This window comes from Mesitornis unicolor, unplaced genomic scaffold, assembly GCF_000695765.1.
Source record: "Mesitornis unicolor isolate BGI_N332 unplaced genomic scaffold, ASM69576v1 scaffold17977, whole genome shotgun sequence".
Lineage (NCBI taxonomy): Eukaryota > Metazoa > Chordata > Aves > Mesitornithiformes > Mesitornithidae > Mesitornis > Mesitornis unicolor.
The window spans coordinates 4,155-21,290 of NW_010194548.1; the positions used below are offsets into that span (position 1 = coordinate 4,155).

General features: G+C 35.1%; 1 protein-coding gene across 1 annotated transcript; it reads right to left on the reverse strand.

The window, feature by feature from the left end:
* Window positions 1-453: 453 nt before the first annotated feature.
* Window positions 454-16,718, reverse strand: COL21A1 (collagen, type XXI, alpha 1; the record flags this gene model as incomplete). The annotated part of the gene is made up of 9 exons (XM_010187857.1): window positions 16,631-16,718; window positions 14,128-14,679; window positions 11,790-11,958; window positions 11,456-11,672; window positions 9,048-9,221; window positions 6,319-6,396; window positions 4,281-4,289; window positions 2,781-2,864; window positions 454-516 (listed from the first exon to the last, which is right to left on the reverse strand). Coding segments are annotated over exons 1-9 (1,434 nt in total), but the record flags the coding sequence as incomplete, so codon positions are not given.
* Between the last annotated feature and the right edge of the window lie 418 nt (window positions 16,719-17,136).

Here is a 17,136-nt window from a genome sequence, read left to right on the forward strand (position 1 = left end):
AGCTACATATTTTAATGGACTACTTGAGGCAGCCTAGAAGGAAATTAAAGGAACCAAGCTGCAACATAAACAATCCCTAAAACAAAATAGACAGGAGTTTAGCTGCCCTAAAGTGCTTTCTAATGCAAAAATTTTTAAGCAGTAAAGACTGAAGGTCAGAAGGTGATAACTGCTGCAAACTAATGCGAAGACCAACAGGAGCACTTATACTCTCTTCTCTGCTCTACAACAGTGCCTAACTCATGCTATCATATTTACAATAATTTAGTTGAAAACAAAAATACTATGATTAACATATTCATAGAATTGTTACATTCAGCACTTCAGTGATATCCACAGTTTCAAAGAACGGAGACAAAATAATCTAAATTTGAAAATGTGGTATCACTGGTACATGGTATTTCTCCTGTTAGTTTTGCATTTACAATATATGACTAAGTTTTTAGTACTCACAGGCTTACCATCTGGACCAGGCTGACCAGGATAACCATGAGTCCCAGGCTGCCCAGGGTCACCCTATGGAGAAACAATAGGTTTAGACAGATGAAATAGCATTTTAATATTGGCACAGAGCAACCTTAACCCTATTCCACTAAACAGTGGCTGCAAGCTCAGATACCTGCTATTGAGGCATAATTCCTATAGCAAAAAGGAAACAATCTTGTAACCTCGTCCCTGGGAAAATTCTCCCTAATTTCTTGAGCAAGACTTGGAGAAGTAAGCCCACACTCAATGCCAGCACAAGTTTGGCCCATCATCTCAAATGCTTTCAAGCTTTTTGATATCTTCATGAACAGAAATAAAAAACATTTTCACCAAATCAATGAAAAAATCTTTACAAAAACCTCGTTCATCTAGCAGTTCTACTTGAAGAAAACTCTCATCTGCTTTGGCTGAGTTTAGTTCTTAAAGCAAAATCACTGGAAAGGGAGGAGTCAGGACTAAAAGCTGATAAATAGTAAACTCCTCTCCACACACTTACTGCTGTCTAAAAAAGATATTCTTTCAGATTTCTTCCCAGAAGGCCTTTATAATTATTTTGATAACCTCTGTTATGACCACATTAAAGGAAAAAAACCGTGATGCCTCAGGCTTCATGTTTATGGTAAGCAAGCAGGAACTTAACTTCCTATTCAATATATACTCCTAGCATATTAAAGTTCTTGGTTTATTTTTCCGATGGACTTGATTCGAGCCCAGCAAAATCGAATAAGACTTAATCTATAAAAACAATTTATTTCTACAGGAGCATTAAGCAGGTACCACATTCTTCAGCCTGAAACATCAACAGACCTATGGGTCAGTTATAACTGCAGAATTGTTACAAACAGGGAGGATGCTAGGAGGGAAACAGGCAACCAGCTTTCAGTGTGACTGCAAAAACTAGGCTTTTCATGTATAAACCATGGAAATGTAATGCTGAACTAAATGCGAATGGATATAGAATAATGTCTCTTTAGAAGAGCATAACAATTATAACTTGCTAAATTATACTAGGTTATCCAGAATTATTATTGTTCAAATTAAGAAGTCCAGGCTTGAGATTTGAGCAAAAATAAATTTGCTTTCAAATATACTATCTAAGCTATGAAAGTTTATCTCTTTAACTTGAAAATGTTAAAATATCAGTTACTTGTATTTTTAAATTGTTTTAATTTAATTTTATTGTACTCCATTAATAATGCAAATACATAAATTAAGTTTAAATTTATATGGTTCCCACATCCAGTATTCAAAAGTTAAGAGATACTGTAACTAAGATAACCTACACAATCTTAAATTGGCCTCTTTTTCACTCTTTCTACAGTCTTTTGTGTTAGGCACCATCTTGTCACCTGTATTATTCAGTCATCCCCAAACAAATATTATACTCCAATGCACATGAAGTAGGGATCTAAATAAAATTGTATAGGTTACCCTAATTCTGGCACTTCATAATCCTTCATATTTTACAGGCTTTCACTTTTTTTTTTTAATGAGAAATACTTTCTTCTCTCTCTTTTTCTTCTAATAGGCTAAAGAGAAAAAGAAAGGTAAAAGGCCACAAAATTTCTGTTACATTAAATAATAATTATCTCCACCTTGTGGATTCCAATTCCCTGATTATCCCTGATTCCAAAAAGCCCTTTGACTTGAGGCAGCTGCAGCAGACTGGTAACCCCTTATATAATGAGAGCAGGGGTTTTTTAATCATTTGCTTAATGAAAGACAAGCAGTTTGGGGTTCTCTTGGCTACCCTTATAAGGCAAGCTAGTAATTCTGGAAGCATTGCTTAGCACAGTTATCAGGAAAGGTACTGCAGCCAAATACTAGGGGTTGAGTTTGCTATGTTAGACATCTGAGACTCAAGTCTGGTTCTCATTTTAATTCTTCAACAGCACTGAAGTGAGGTCATTAGAACAGCTAAGGTGGAACTCTCCAAGTAAGCACCTAGTCCATTCTTTAACAAACAAGGAAAAAACTTCACCATTGGAAGATTTTTTATTAGCAAACCATTTCATTCTCAAAAAATTAACAGTGCAAGATCATTTGCTGAAGAGTAGCAAGGAAACACAATTTTACATTCATGAGAATTTTCTTTAAAAAATAAAAGATATATTTGTGTTATTAGGAGCTATGGTACCAAAACCTGGCCTTGAGGATCCTAATCACTATATTTGTGCACTAGAAACCATAACTAGGAGAACCTATCCTCTACCTTTTTAATCTGCCTGACTATGACTGGCCAATATAAGACAAGACGAGTCATGTACACTCAGTAAGACACAATGGAAACTTACTTTGGGGCCTGGAGGTCCTTGTTTCCCTGGTGGGCATATGCAGGGGGCAGGTGTTGAGCCTACGTCACTAGGGCCATTCATGCACTAACAAGAGTGAAACCAACCATCAATACACATGCCAAAAGCATTTAGCAAACATATCATAATATTATATGAAGGTGAATTTTCTTAGCTTTCATAGGTCCTGACTTTTACTTCTTTGTTTAGCTGGAACTTCTCCTTACCTGAATATTGCCCTCCAACTACTTTGCATGCATTAATTCATCATTTTATCCAGAAGAAAAATAAATAAAAAATTAAGTACCAATACTGGGCTGATATCTGAAACTCTATTTGCTTTTCCACACTTTGTCATATAGTTTGATAATTTTCCATCTGGCAACATGCAAAACTCTTCTCCTAAATGAATGAAATAATAGTCATAATTTGAAGTGTGCTCAATTACCAAATATAACTATTTAATTAATTTTTGTAAAAAATAATAATTTAATACATATTATGTATAGCATAATGACCACAGCTGATGGACATGCTATCATGTGTAGCAAGCCTGAAATGAACATAAAGCCCAAGTCTCCTACCTGCTGGACATATGTCCCTACTGTGAAGCTACTTGAGAAAAGGTGGGGAATGGCTGCTACCACTGACTCCACCAGACACCAGTCCTGGTCCTCAGGGTGCCTGTCCTCCAAAGACCATTAGGTCACCACATAACCCTCTAGAATTAATTTTTTTTTTAGGTATCTACTTCTTATCATTGAAACCTTGGTGTTTTATCAAAGCAGGCAAGGGGAGAGCTACTAGATCAGATTCATTTGCCCAAGGTCAGGCACCCAGGATTTAGGTACATCTGTACTAAATCTATATGCTGAAGTTAGATTTAGTGAATTCTTTTTGCCCAGCAAGTTCTTAGAGGTATGGAAAGGCAAAAATTTAGGACTCCAAGATATAAAAAAGCAGATTTTGTATTTATTATTTAAAACAGTTTCTATACTATTTTACTCATATTTTCTAAAATAATGCGGACTTTTTACAATTTTCTCTGAATGGAGTTCTTTCTCAGGGTTAAATGATTGATCAAAATACAAATCCATGTGTCATTTGCAATAGAGTTACACAGATGGTTAGGGAAGCTATCATATTAAGCTTTCAAACAAGCTGCCCTTCAGGGAGCTCACATTAGAATTATGCAGGTAACAGATACCTGACTATGCATATCCCTGTTCACTTTGCAACAGCAACCAGATTGGCAAGAGCAACTGAACCAAACCAGAGAAAAGATCAGGCCATTTATTCTAATAAACATGGGTTTCTTCAGAAAACTGATTTTGAATTTGTCTATTATCTAGAGTTCAATTAATGGAAATCCAGCACTTTTAAGCTTAGCAAACCTCTGTCTACTTTTCAAAACAAAGTGTATACTCCCTAGAATAATAACAAGTTTATATAAAGTCAAATACTACCTTAAACTGAGTTTGAGCAGTTTAGGATTGAGCCTACCTCTCCATTCTGAAACAAGAAGAAACACAGTTTAAGAGTACAGCAATATTTGTAGTAAGCAAAAATCCATTCATTAGTAAACACTACCAAAACCAATCATAAATTTAGGGCTGTTAACTGTCAAGGAATTATAATTCAAAATTTTAGACATTCTCAGACTTATGTGCAGCTGCTAACAAAGCATATGAATTTTTAGTTCATTTCATTTAAGAGTCTCTGAACAGGAGCTACCAGTAGAAACTTTTAAAAGGCAATGACAACATCAGAATTAATACTGAAAGATGTAAATATTTATACACTAAATGGGTCGAACCTTTTGCCAGGAGTAACTTCTCATTAAAAAAATCCTCTGCTTACTTGTTCATGTCAGAGAACATACCAAAATATTTCTAAAATCTCTGATCTCTGCCTGAATCCAGCATCTGGGTAAACATACAGCAGCACAGAGGCAAGGCTGGCTTTTTCTCACTTTCCTGTGTGACTGGATTAGACCCTGCTATCAGTTGAATTGAGTTTTCCTGTATCTGCAACAACCAGATACTTCAGCATACCAACCATGAAATTATCTGTCTTAATGGTTTAGTGGCCAACATTAGCTGCACTGTACAGTGCTTTTCTAATGTCCACAGTCACCACAGGCTTCATAAACAATCTGTGGCAAGACACAGCTTCCTCTCTATTCAATTTTCATCTTAGGCAACCACTAGAGAAGGTTATCTTTCTCCAGAGATCACAGAGGGAGCGCAAAATTACTATGAAGCTAGGCATCTCCAGGAAAGGGGATGAACTAAAGCTGTAATTAGTACATATAGCCCCTGCTTAGTTCAGGAGCTCTGACACAACCACACTCTGATATAATAAAACCACAAACCTCATATTTCTCATCCAACATTTTTATTTTCTGAATGAGTTTCAAATTTCATGACTAAAGTCCAATCTTAATTTACGACAACAGCTCCAGCCACCCTCTCGTTGCTTAAATAAAAGCTGTGAGTTTTGAAAAAGTTCTAATAAGAGTGCTGATTGCAGTAGATACACGGGCCCCAAATAAACAGATTAAAAACAAACTAGCTGGGGCTCTGTGCAAGTCTGACAAAAAGTGAAATAACTGGACATTGAACATTCACACATTCTATTGTCAAACTGGCAAAACAGTCCTAATACTAAAGCAAATCAGAACACAACATGGGTTTACACCGTAAGACACTGTTGTCCGATTATCTTTAGCTCAGTTTCTTTTATATACCAAGCAAAGGAGGACATTTTGAAGGAAATTGTACGTATAAAACAATTTCTTGCTTATATTTTGAGATGGGAGCTGAATGCCTTTGAAAATCTGGCTCCAACTGTGTCTCATAAATGGTTTCCAAATCTGTCTGCATGTGTTTCACATTTCATTGCATAATTAACTGTAAGAGGGCAAAGAGAAGGTCAAAGTATCTCCATAAGATTCCTGATTGTGTACATGAATCATGAAACCCTGAACAGGATTTTATTTTTGTCTTATCCATAACATATTTAATAAAATCTTGGCAACATTTCACTTAATGGGATATTTAACACAGACATCAGCATAGATACTTGTGACAGGAAAAGGTGATTTAAAAATATAGGTTTCTTGGTTATGTACAAAAATTTCAGAGATTAAGTGACCTGACAGGTAACAAGAAGTAGATCAGACAAATTTAAAAGTACTATTTACCGTATTTTACACTGCTGTAAACTAGTAACTTTATTAATTTATAATGCTTAAAATTTTAAATTGTAACAGAAAATTCTAAGATTCTTCTATACTGCTGTCAAATTTCCACTATCAAATATCTAAACTAAAAAAAAAAATTAAAATACGTTTGTGCAAAAATAAAGCTGAAAACAGACAAGTTTTGTGTCGCTTGATATTGCACAGGTAAAAAGCATTTTGTTTGCACCAGCTGAATCAATGTAGTGTTACTTATTTTAAGAATTTCTTGAGTCAGCTTTAAACAGTGATTTCTAAAAAATGCCAAGTAGTACACAAAAGTTCATCTATCATACTCACAAATCCTGGGATCTCACAGACTGTTTCTCGATTATTTTGCTCTGGGTCACAGTAGATTCGCAATTTTTGTATATCAAACTATAATTCAAAACATAAAAGACTTTTTTTAGAGAAAATGTTAATAGTCTGACATTAAGTTAGTTTAATCTATACACTTCTTGAATTATATCATCCACAAGTTTAAAAAAAATGAACAAAACATTAAAAAGTAAGAGTAACCGGAAGCTCTGTGTGTCTACTATAGTTAAAAATCAGGTAAAGATGTAGAAACATTTTTAGTCAGGCTACTCATGATGACTAATATGTGCAACCAATTAAACATTCTGTAACAGAATTATTTAAAGAAAAATAATCAGTCCAAGATTTTGTTTTCTAAGATAATAGAAATCACTGCCCCTAATCCCTGGCAATAGATCCAAACACACACAGCATGAGTTACTCTGGCTGCCAATAGCATTGGGAAACAAGCTACAACAGCACAAGCAAAAACAGCCTTCTCCTCTTTACCATAACAGTCCTAGGAAGATGTTTCTACACTGACCTGTCTCTACTAGATCTAAGATCAGTAAATTTTGATCAAGCATCAGAAGGCATCCCTCACACTTGAAAGAATTTGGAGTTTAGCTGTATGGCATAAAACTTTAAAAAGCAGCCAATAAAAACACTGGTACCAGGTAAGGAAAAATTTGTGCCATCCTACTCTGTCACTATACTCCAGAAAAATGAAACCACTGAAGTCAGTTCTGTTACACTTAGCTGGAATCGCAGACTGCAAGTTGAACTAACAGGGGAAGAAAGCACAGAAAATGGAGTCTGATGTATGCCTAGTCATGCCTAGTAATATGTGTTCAAAAATTAAAATGTCTACAATTCACAACACTTGATTATGTAAGCAAGTTTGTCATCACTATACTGGAAAGCACTTCAGCCAGTAAGACCCTCACCAAATCAAGAACACTTGCAAAATATCACTAGAAAACATCTGAATCAGAGCACAGAATGAGAATGAAAATTCATCAAAGAGTCTCTGAAGAAGATTCCTTATCATACTTTGTACCCAGCTTCAACAATTCCTTTCTTAAAGGATTTCAAAATACCACTTCACTGAAAAGTGGTATGCAGATTCATTAAAATATTGCTCCACAATCACAGTTTAAATAGACATATCCTGGCAAAGTTTGACTGTTAATGCTTTGCAGAATGCATCACAGTCTGAGAAAGTGGAGAAAGGAAATAACTTTTCTAGATTACAGAAATCATCCGGAAATATAAAATTGAAACCTGAGGCAGATCTACTTTTCTCCTAATCCACTGCCAGAAGAGGATCTCCTTCAATTAGACATTTGTAAAATATTTTCCTTTTTATTTTAGATATCATGTCTTGCTACTAACATTCTTTAGCTCAGAAACTGTATTAATGGGAATCTGTGAAATTCTCTTTTCTGCAGTGACTTATGAGAAAAAACAAGACACAACAACAACCAACCAACCCACCCTATAACTCTAGAATGCATAAAACAATAAAAATGGGATAATCCTGCATCGACAGAGAAAACGCATGAGATGATTGATGACAATTCTGAAATCCCTACTTTCCTTGCAATAAGTGCCTGAAGTCCTGTGAGAAACCTGTGATAAACTTTCAGTAGCTTTCACAAAGGGGTACTTTAATACAGAGACAATGTTACCCCCAGAAATGCTGAGTCGCACACACACTTCTTCATCCAAGTTTCCATGTACAATTTTCGAATATGATAATAATAGAACTGAAGCCTGTCTATAAATACACAAAATTCAGGAGTAACTGAGTAATGACATCTGAAGAGAGTTAATGAAGACGATGAAAAACACATAAACTTATTTTAATAGGAGCAGTAAGGATCATGAGAGTAGATAAAAAGCATAGCTTTGAAAATAACTAAAAATAATGCCTACTTATGTAATTCAGTATTTCTTGGTATTGTTTCCATTACTCTCGCTCTAATTAGTAATGTCATTACTACACTGTGATAAAGATAAGGAAACAATATTTAGCCAACATCTGGAACACTGTCAACATACAAGTCTTCACTATTGGTCTATAAAGTCTTTATCTTTACAGCTTCAAGTTTTAACCAGCCTTTTGATGTCTGCATACAGCTGAAGATACACAAGTTCAATAGAATAGAGGAGAATCTCTGTACAGGGTTTTCAAGGTTTTTCCTCCAGCACAGCAGAATCAAACAGTCCCAGCTGGAGTACCAAATATTTGCAGTATGGCAGAAATAGAGTTGATATGCTTTGTACATTCTTGACAGCTACTGACGAGAAAGAAACTTCCTCGAAATTTTGTTCACTCTCTCTTGTGGCAGCACAACCCATACACTGATTGATGGGTTGATGGGTTGATGATGGAACCAAATTATATCCAAGTGTTAAGCACAGAGGAAATGGCCTGTTTTGTGACTGTTTCCCAAATTCAGGTGACCACATTGCATTAAATTTGTGTTTCAGCAACATAAAATGTCCCTTGAAGTCAGTGAGACCAATTAAGCACCCACCACACAGGATATATCGGTTCTGCTGAGTCCTCCTGACAATTTATGTTCCCTCTTAATGATTAAAATCTTGAATATTAAAATTCAGCCTAGTGTAAATTTGAAGAGTAAGTTCAAGAAAACAGAAGGCACCAACGCAATGTTAACCTGCAGCAGAATTTCTGAATTACTGTGGTTTTAGCATATGCTTACCTGTACAGTTTCCTCCTTTCCGGAATACTTTCCTATTTGGGTTAGGCCACTGATGTAAATTCCTAAAACAGGATGTAGTGGCTTAATTTCAATTTCTTGGTCATCTATATACAAAGTTACAAAATCTTCTGTTACTAAGAGACGAATTTGATGCCAGCCTTCATCAAACAATGTCTAAGAAAAGTGAACAAAACAGAATTGTTTAAAAAAAAAATCTTCAATTTAAATAACAGTAAAACTTCATTCCAACACTTAAACAACTGTTACTGGTTGAGATGATCAGTGTTCCAGGTTTTGTCATACAAAAAATTGTAAACTGTACAGGCAAAAAAGTATTGCCTAGTAATATTATTATTGAGAATACGATATTCAGTAATAACTAATCTATTTCAGAAATATTTTATAACACAAATTTTTTTCAGGCTTTGATCTTGACCGTTTCTAAAACCTGTACCTGTCAAAAATCAAAAGCTGGAGGCCTTTTTTTCAGCAGCAGTATAATGTCTCAAGCACTTCAGAGCTTAAATCATGGTGAAAACAAATTGGTACTTGAAAGTATTTCTATTTAATCTCTTATGAAAAAAAATCATAAAGATGACATTATATTTGCAGAAAGAATCACAATATTACAATGAATAAACCAAATATTACATTCAGCATCTTACAATAACTCAGGTTTCTAAAGCTTAAGATTTGGTTTGATGTAGCATAGTTCTGTAAGTAACACAAAATGAGAGATACCTAAACTGCCTGCTTCTTGAGCCTATCCATTCATTTCAAAAACAACCTGGCTCTTTAGCCAAACCTAGCCGCTTACCATTTATTTATATAGCAAACTTCAATAGAGATTAGTCCCACACAAAATTGGTGTATAGGGAGGAAACTGAAACATACTTCTTTCAGAATGTTATATATCTTTGCTACCTTTTGTAGACATAAAGAGAAATTAATCTTACTTCACTCACTTCACAATAGTCTACACCCTTAGATTCAATTTTATTTTCATTTGTACATTGAGTTTTTATTTGTTTACAATGGCTCTCATTACCAAGATAAAATAAACAATAGATCTGAATATATAATTCTTCCATTTCCCTGAGTAAAAGTGATAAATTATCATAAAGGTTTATTAAATAAAAAGGCTAATTAAGAGACATACAGCTCTAAAAAGGGCATAAAATTACTGTTCTCCGTAACACCAATACAAGCATGGAGAAACACAAAAGAAGAAAAAGCAAAAGTCTTCTTCTCATGGTGAAGTTTATGGGTACCTGGGACTGCAGGAACAAGAAAGACTTTTCACTGTAGATACCAAAAGCAATTAAATAAAAATTTTTGGACTGACTTGAAACTGAATTTTCTAATAATTTCCAGTAAATCAAGTTTAACACCTCTTTAAAAAAAATCTCATCTACAAATAATTACAAAAAGATAGAGGAAAACTAGAAAGAAAAAATAAATTCTCCATCCAAAAATAGATGAATAAAATACCTCTCCCTAAAAAAACCTTAGTAGTTAAGACCTTCTCTTGGACACGAGTCTTTCCCTCTCTGAGGATTTATATTTCAAATTCCTTCAGCCTGATTTGGAGTAAGGAATCGAATGCAGGCAACCTCTTCCCAGAAAAGTTGAACCCACTTGGCCGTGAAGCATTCCAGCAGTAAATCTTTCCCACTCTCTGACTGCTAAAGCATCCCTCTTTATTCACGTAAATAACCCTCCCTGAGGTAGGAACGGGAATTTCCAGGCTGTGTATTCTTGCTACAAATGCAAGAGTGGAGGTATTCAATCTCCTTCCCTCTGGCTCAACCACACCTGAGAAAATCTTTCTAACAGAGTTGAATACTTCACCGGAAATTACTGAAAAAAGACTGAAAAAAAACCTTCAGATCATACTAGGAGGCAATAAAATTGGTTTGCACAAAGAAGGTAATCCCTTCTTCAGTGAGAAAAATAAGTAGCTGAAAGGAATTTTTATTCAAGAGAGACCTAGACAAATACAAATTAAACTCTCCTTTTGTAAGCTGCTATTTACTCTTCTGGAGAAGAAAGTAACTTTCGTCATTATGTACTTTCAAGGACTTTGGACACTTAACAAAAACTCTCTAAAAATGGACTATTTTCATTCACATTTTCTAGTCTCCATATCAAAAGCTGTGCGAAAAGTAGTCTCTGATCTTCACAATTAACTGCTGGAAACTGCAAAGCAACTGCAAAGCACCTGCAAAGCACTTACACTGATGATCACTCTGATCCAGAGTGGATACTCTGGAAACGGTGGGTAAAGTACCCACCTTCTATATTGAAAAGCCGAAGCAGCGAAAAATAAGAACATGCATTTTTAAAAAACATAAAAGGAATAATGTGTACTTAAATGTATTCCAGCATGATGCCGACCTACTCCTTACCTTTACATGAGGTGCAGCAAAAGTAATAACTTGTGTGCCATTCATTAAACTCGTTGTAGTGAATGATAACGTTTTCTCTTCCCCATTAATAGTGACTGCTATCTGTGGCCTCTTATCCAGACTTAGAATTCTCCACAAATCCCAAGTCTTTTTTACTTTAAATCTTTGAGTAGAAACAAACACATAGGATGGAGGCAGACCTTCTGGAAACACATTCCTAAATAATGGGGAGAAAATAGACAGTACTTGAACATTTGTATAAATCTTAAAATAACATTTTAAGCAAACAAAAAAATCTTACTAAATTTAGAAGTATATTTATAAATTTAAATACCTTGTCAGTTCTGACAGGTCAACACGAGAGGTTACTTCATAAGCTTTTGCATTAGTTGTTGGTATCTGAATTCTCTTTTTAATCTTTTTCTTCACACCTAATCCTACAAGAATGTCAAATCCTTTTTCATCTCGAGCTGCCACTGGAATTCTTGTCGGACACACAGATTCTGCAAAGTAATAAATGCAGGTATAGTTCAAAATATGACTTAAAACTTTCAAATAGTAACCTCCCATCTACCTATTTCTTTGAAGGTGCTTTCATGAAATAAAAGAGAGATAAAGAGAAATAAAAGAATCCTACTGACAGGACTATTTTGTTAAGTAACTGCCATGATACAGGATGCAGAAGTCAGTGGCAAAATTAGGAACTGTCTTCCATGGGAAAGGGGATTGTGTTTCCAGTCCATAGTACCAGTCACAGCAACTCTTGAGCCTATACTGAAATCTTGTTTCCTTTTAATATAGTTTTCTGATGCTTTATTTTTTGTTCTTGAAGCATGGAATAACTTTCTTATGTTAAATTCCATTATCTAATGCAAAGGAATTTTCCTCAGCATCCTCCAGATATAGTTCTGAGGTCTGCATTGAGTATTGTTTTTAAATGTATTCCTGACATGCTAATTTCTATATTTTTGTTGGGGAATATTAATAGTACAGGAACATTTTACTTCCAGGGACTCTTTTAGCCAGGTTGTCCTTTCTGGAAGACAGGATCAGCAGCTTTTTCACCCTGCCATACTCTAAAGCGAACACTAGGGTTCCCAAAAGACCCACGAGAATCCTTCATCCACAAGGCAGTTCTCATCAGCACCACTTACTACAGAACCCACTAAACCTCAGCCTCCTTTTCAGAAAGGAAATACTGTCCCTACGCTCTTATATCTACATTCATTTAAGAACGAAGTTAAAAATACCAAAGGGTAGCATTTTTCTAGACATAAAACCAAAAACGATTGAGAAAGAAATGGAAAATTTTCAGGTACGTTCACGTCATAGCCAAATCACTGCTGCTTTGCCCTCATGGAACTTCCTCTCCCAGAGTCAAAGTGAATCTTAACAACGTGAATAAAATAACCCACCCACAGATATAAAATATGCAGTTTACTGGTCTTTGAGTTCACCTGCTAAAGGCATTGCAGTTAGAAATGAAGCTGCCAGTTGGCTCTGATCACTCTTTGAGAGAGGGAGAAGCACAACATCACAGAGTGGAAGCAAGGGGTCACTTAAAGTAAAACAGTAAGTACACTTTTGTATATGTACTCAACATTCATAAAGTACTACTGTAAGAGTCACGTCAAATATTGCAGATGAATTTTAAAAGATACTTGGTAACTTAATTCTGAAAGCAGAAAATCCATCTTGATGAAATATAATGGCACTTCTTTTAAACTTTATTTAAAGAAAATATTGCATTTATTTTGGGAAATTTCTCCCTACATTAAGTTTTATTAAAGAATTCAGCTGATTTAATTTTTGGACTGACCACCCTGCTACGTCATCCACAAGAAATTATTATGATTTTCATAAGTGTATCAAGAAATAAACATTGTTAACCTCAACCTAAGTATTACCATATTTTTTCAATGAAGTCCATACTCAAAGCGAGAGCAAGTGAAAACTATTTTTCATTCTTACTAAGTGGAGAAATATGGTAGAACTGAAATACGACTTGCATCAATTCTTGGTAATAAAACATGTATAAACTAGCACTGATAAATATTTGCTGAATTTCAGAAGCAATGTGCTATTTTTTTATATACATAGGAAGCCATTTTTTAATGAAGTTGTCAGAAAAATCAATACAGTAATGCTGCTAGCATTTTAAAGCTAAAAGTCATTTTACAATGTTGGTTTTGGCTAATTCTTCTATAAAGCCCTTCAAAAAAAGATCATAACAGCTTGTTACGATTCCAGGCACTTTTGCCAAGAGTCTTTCTTCTGGGATTTTTAACACACACTAGCAGAAGAACTCCACTTTGTAATGATAGGCTATGCTCTCAACTGTCAAGAAGAAATGCTATATTGTGGATAAGTGTCAGCCACAGCAAGGAAAAGGATAAAGAAAGCCCTATATTCTTAGCACTATGAGTTCCTCACCAATTTTAGGGTTTCCAAACTTAATCGCTGCAAAAAAAACTGGAGGTTAGGGCAAAATCCTATATGAAAAAAAAATGAAAGACTATATTTTTAAAAAAATTAAAAATTAAAGATTATATTAAAGATTATCAGGTGCCCTAGGTTACATCAATCATACATTCTGCTTGTCAAATAAAGAAATATGGGTACAGAACTATGTTCTGCATACCTTTCAAAATATTTTATGATCACTTACTTACCTTCACAGAGTTTCTGCTTTATAACTTCTTTAATTCTTGATATTGCAATATAATCTTCAACATAAAATACGTAAGTTGATGAAGGCTTGTTGGCAATAGCTTTAAGTTCATCCTCTTCAATTTCTGAGCCAACACCAATAGCAAACAAAGTGATTTTACTTTTTCTTGCTTCTGCTGCTACATCTTTGACTTCATCTTGGGACTTCCCATCAGTGAGAACAACTGCTATTTTTGTTAAAAATCTTGAAGATTTTGCAAAGAGATGGTCAAAGGCAAACTGAATAGCTCTTCCTGTTCTGGTATTTCCTCCCAAATAGTGTACAGACTCCATTTCCCTGATGAGGTTCTCAGTGGATTCATGAGTTCCGAGGGGAATTTCAAGTACAGGGTAATCACTGTACTGGACAACTCCAACTTGAATAAACTTTGGCCCTATGTCAAAATTTCTGGTAATATTGACAAGCCAGCTTTTGATTATTTCAAAGTTTTCTGGGCCAACACTGTAAGAGCCATCTAAGATAAAAACTAAATCTGCCGGAGCAGTTCTGCAACCTAAAAAACCCAAAACAAACCAAAACAAAAATAAAACAAATATTTTAACAATCTCTTACACGTTCTTCTTCCACAGGAAATATTTTGTATATCAATTACTGTTTGTATTAGAACTTATATTGATAAATACATTCAATTAAAAAAAAATCAGCTGAGTTTATCAGAGAAAATAATTCTGTTTCTGTAAGCCACACAGATCCTAATTGGTATCTGAAAACCGTAACATTTTCTGGTTTTTACATTATTACCAGAAATGACTATGAAAAATTCTGGCATTCAGTTCCTCAGCTGGCAATTGCATTTCATGCAATCAGCAGAGAGGAATACATTTTGGTTTTTTCCATATCTCTTTGTCTGCAGAGATGATAAACATAAAAACTCATTTTTGTTAGCAAACCAAGCACACTGCAGATGAAAGCTATAGTCTGAATGCGGCAAAGTTCAGCAGTAATATGCAATCCTTTTACAAATACATTTTAATTCACTTCTGACACTGCTACATGGCATTTACAGAACTAGTTATTCTAAAATCTTGAATCTCAATTGAATGTTGCTGGTAGAGTATTCTGATTTTAGTAGAAGAAAAGTGCTCAGTGAACAAGCTCAACCTTCAGAATGTAATATAATGTAAACATTATCAAATATAATGTAACTGCATGATGCCTTAGCAATTCTAGCTGTAGTCACTCATAAATTGAGCTTTTAAACTAAACTGCCAACTAGAGGCCATGGACTGACACAAGCATTTCTATAGGACAGTCCTATCCATCGTATATGCACATCCTCAGATGGAGGGAGTAACTCTCTAGAGGAATCATCTTCCATCACCTGTGAAAGGAGCTTAAATAACTCATGAAAATAACACATGAAGTGCCAAGGAGATGGCCAAAACTAGGATATATTACTTTGATCCCATGGCACATGGGGCCATAGGAGTTGCTTTGTATTGCTCTGCTTTCTGCTTTGTTAAAGGCTGCAGCTCCACCACAGGAAGGAGAACTTTGCCTTGTCCTGACATCTACCTACAGACTCTTCTGATCAGGTCAAGATTTCACCTTCCTTGAAAACGAGTGACTATAGTCTGCTGGAGGGATGCTTTTGCAATGCAGGTGGTGGTGAAGAGAAAGGATTGCTGGGAGAAGGAGCAAGGGGTGAATAGAGTGCATCACTCTGTGGTCCAGGAATATGAATCACAGAGGAATTTCAGTTGGAAGAGATTTTAGACATCACTGCACCCTGGTGAAAGCAGGCCCAGCTTAGAGCAGCTAAACAACAAAAAAATATATCTTTCTAGAGACTACATTGAATTCTATGGAATTTGATGTAAAATACTGACAATTGCTCAACTGAGACCAGAACTGGAGGAAAAAAGACCTACCCTGAAAGTACCATTGTGGCTAGAGGAAAGTTTTCCGCATTCCTTTTATTCAGCCACTTTGTCTATCAAAAAGCTACCTTGCTTTAACTTTTTCTTTTCCACAAACCAGATTTAGAGTATAAAACTTGGTTTGGTGGGGTTTGAGATACTAATTTTGAAGAATATGCAAGAAGGTCTGACCTAGAGCTGGGGTTGTCTCAGCTTCCTCTCACAAAACCTTTGTTTTCTTATTTAGTTTCTCAAATGACATTAAGCTATTCAAAACATGACATTCAAAGAAATTAAAATATAAATAGTCAATACATAAGTTTAAATCAAGACTGGAGCTTTACAGTTCCATCTGCCACTTAGGCACTTCCAAGACACAAAAAGAAATAAAGATATTCTCTACCTAAAGGAGAAATAAGATATTTAAGTTACTTATCATATATTATAGGATTTTCACCAGAAAAATTATACTGGAAAAAAAATCACCGTTAACAGAAGTGTATATGTGCGCCTAAAAATGGATACTATAAATTCAAGGCATGCTTTGAAGTTGCCCTTATCTGAAATATAAAACTTAAGACTTACTTGCTCTTGTTTCCCCATCTTCAGATGAGATGTAATCATGAAGTAACAGAATTAATAATGTCTGAAGAAAGGTTATGATCTGTGCCATATGTATTGTATTTTCAGAGTCTTGAGATTAAACTAGATAGGGTTGAAATTAAAAGACAGTGTCATTATATTACAAAACAAATTCAAATTTCTGCAGTTTAAAGCCTGTGCATGAGGAACAACTTTGAATCAAATCTGCAAACCCAGATGTAAGGCCAGCCTGCAATGGACCACAGAACCCAAAAATGTCAGTCAGGTAGGTAAGCTCAAAATTGAGATGCTAAACTCAACAACACTCAGCAGACTACATATATGAGTAGGTTATATTCCCAGTCTCAGTTCCACTCATCCAACTGGTATCTCACTCTGCGGTCATTACGCAAAGACTTTACAGCTGCTGCTCCAAAATATGGCAAGCACTTCTTTACTTTTCCACTGTTTATAAAGCACTCATTCCATTAAGACAAAAAAAAAAATCA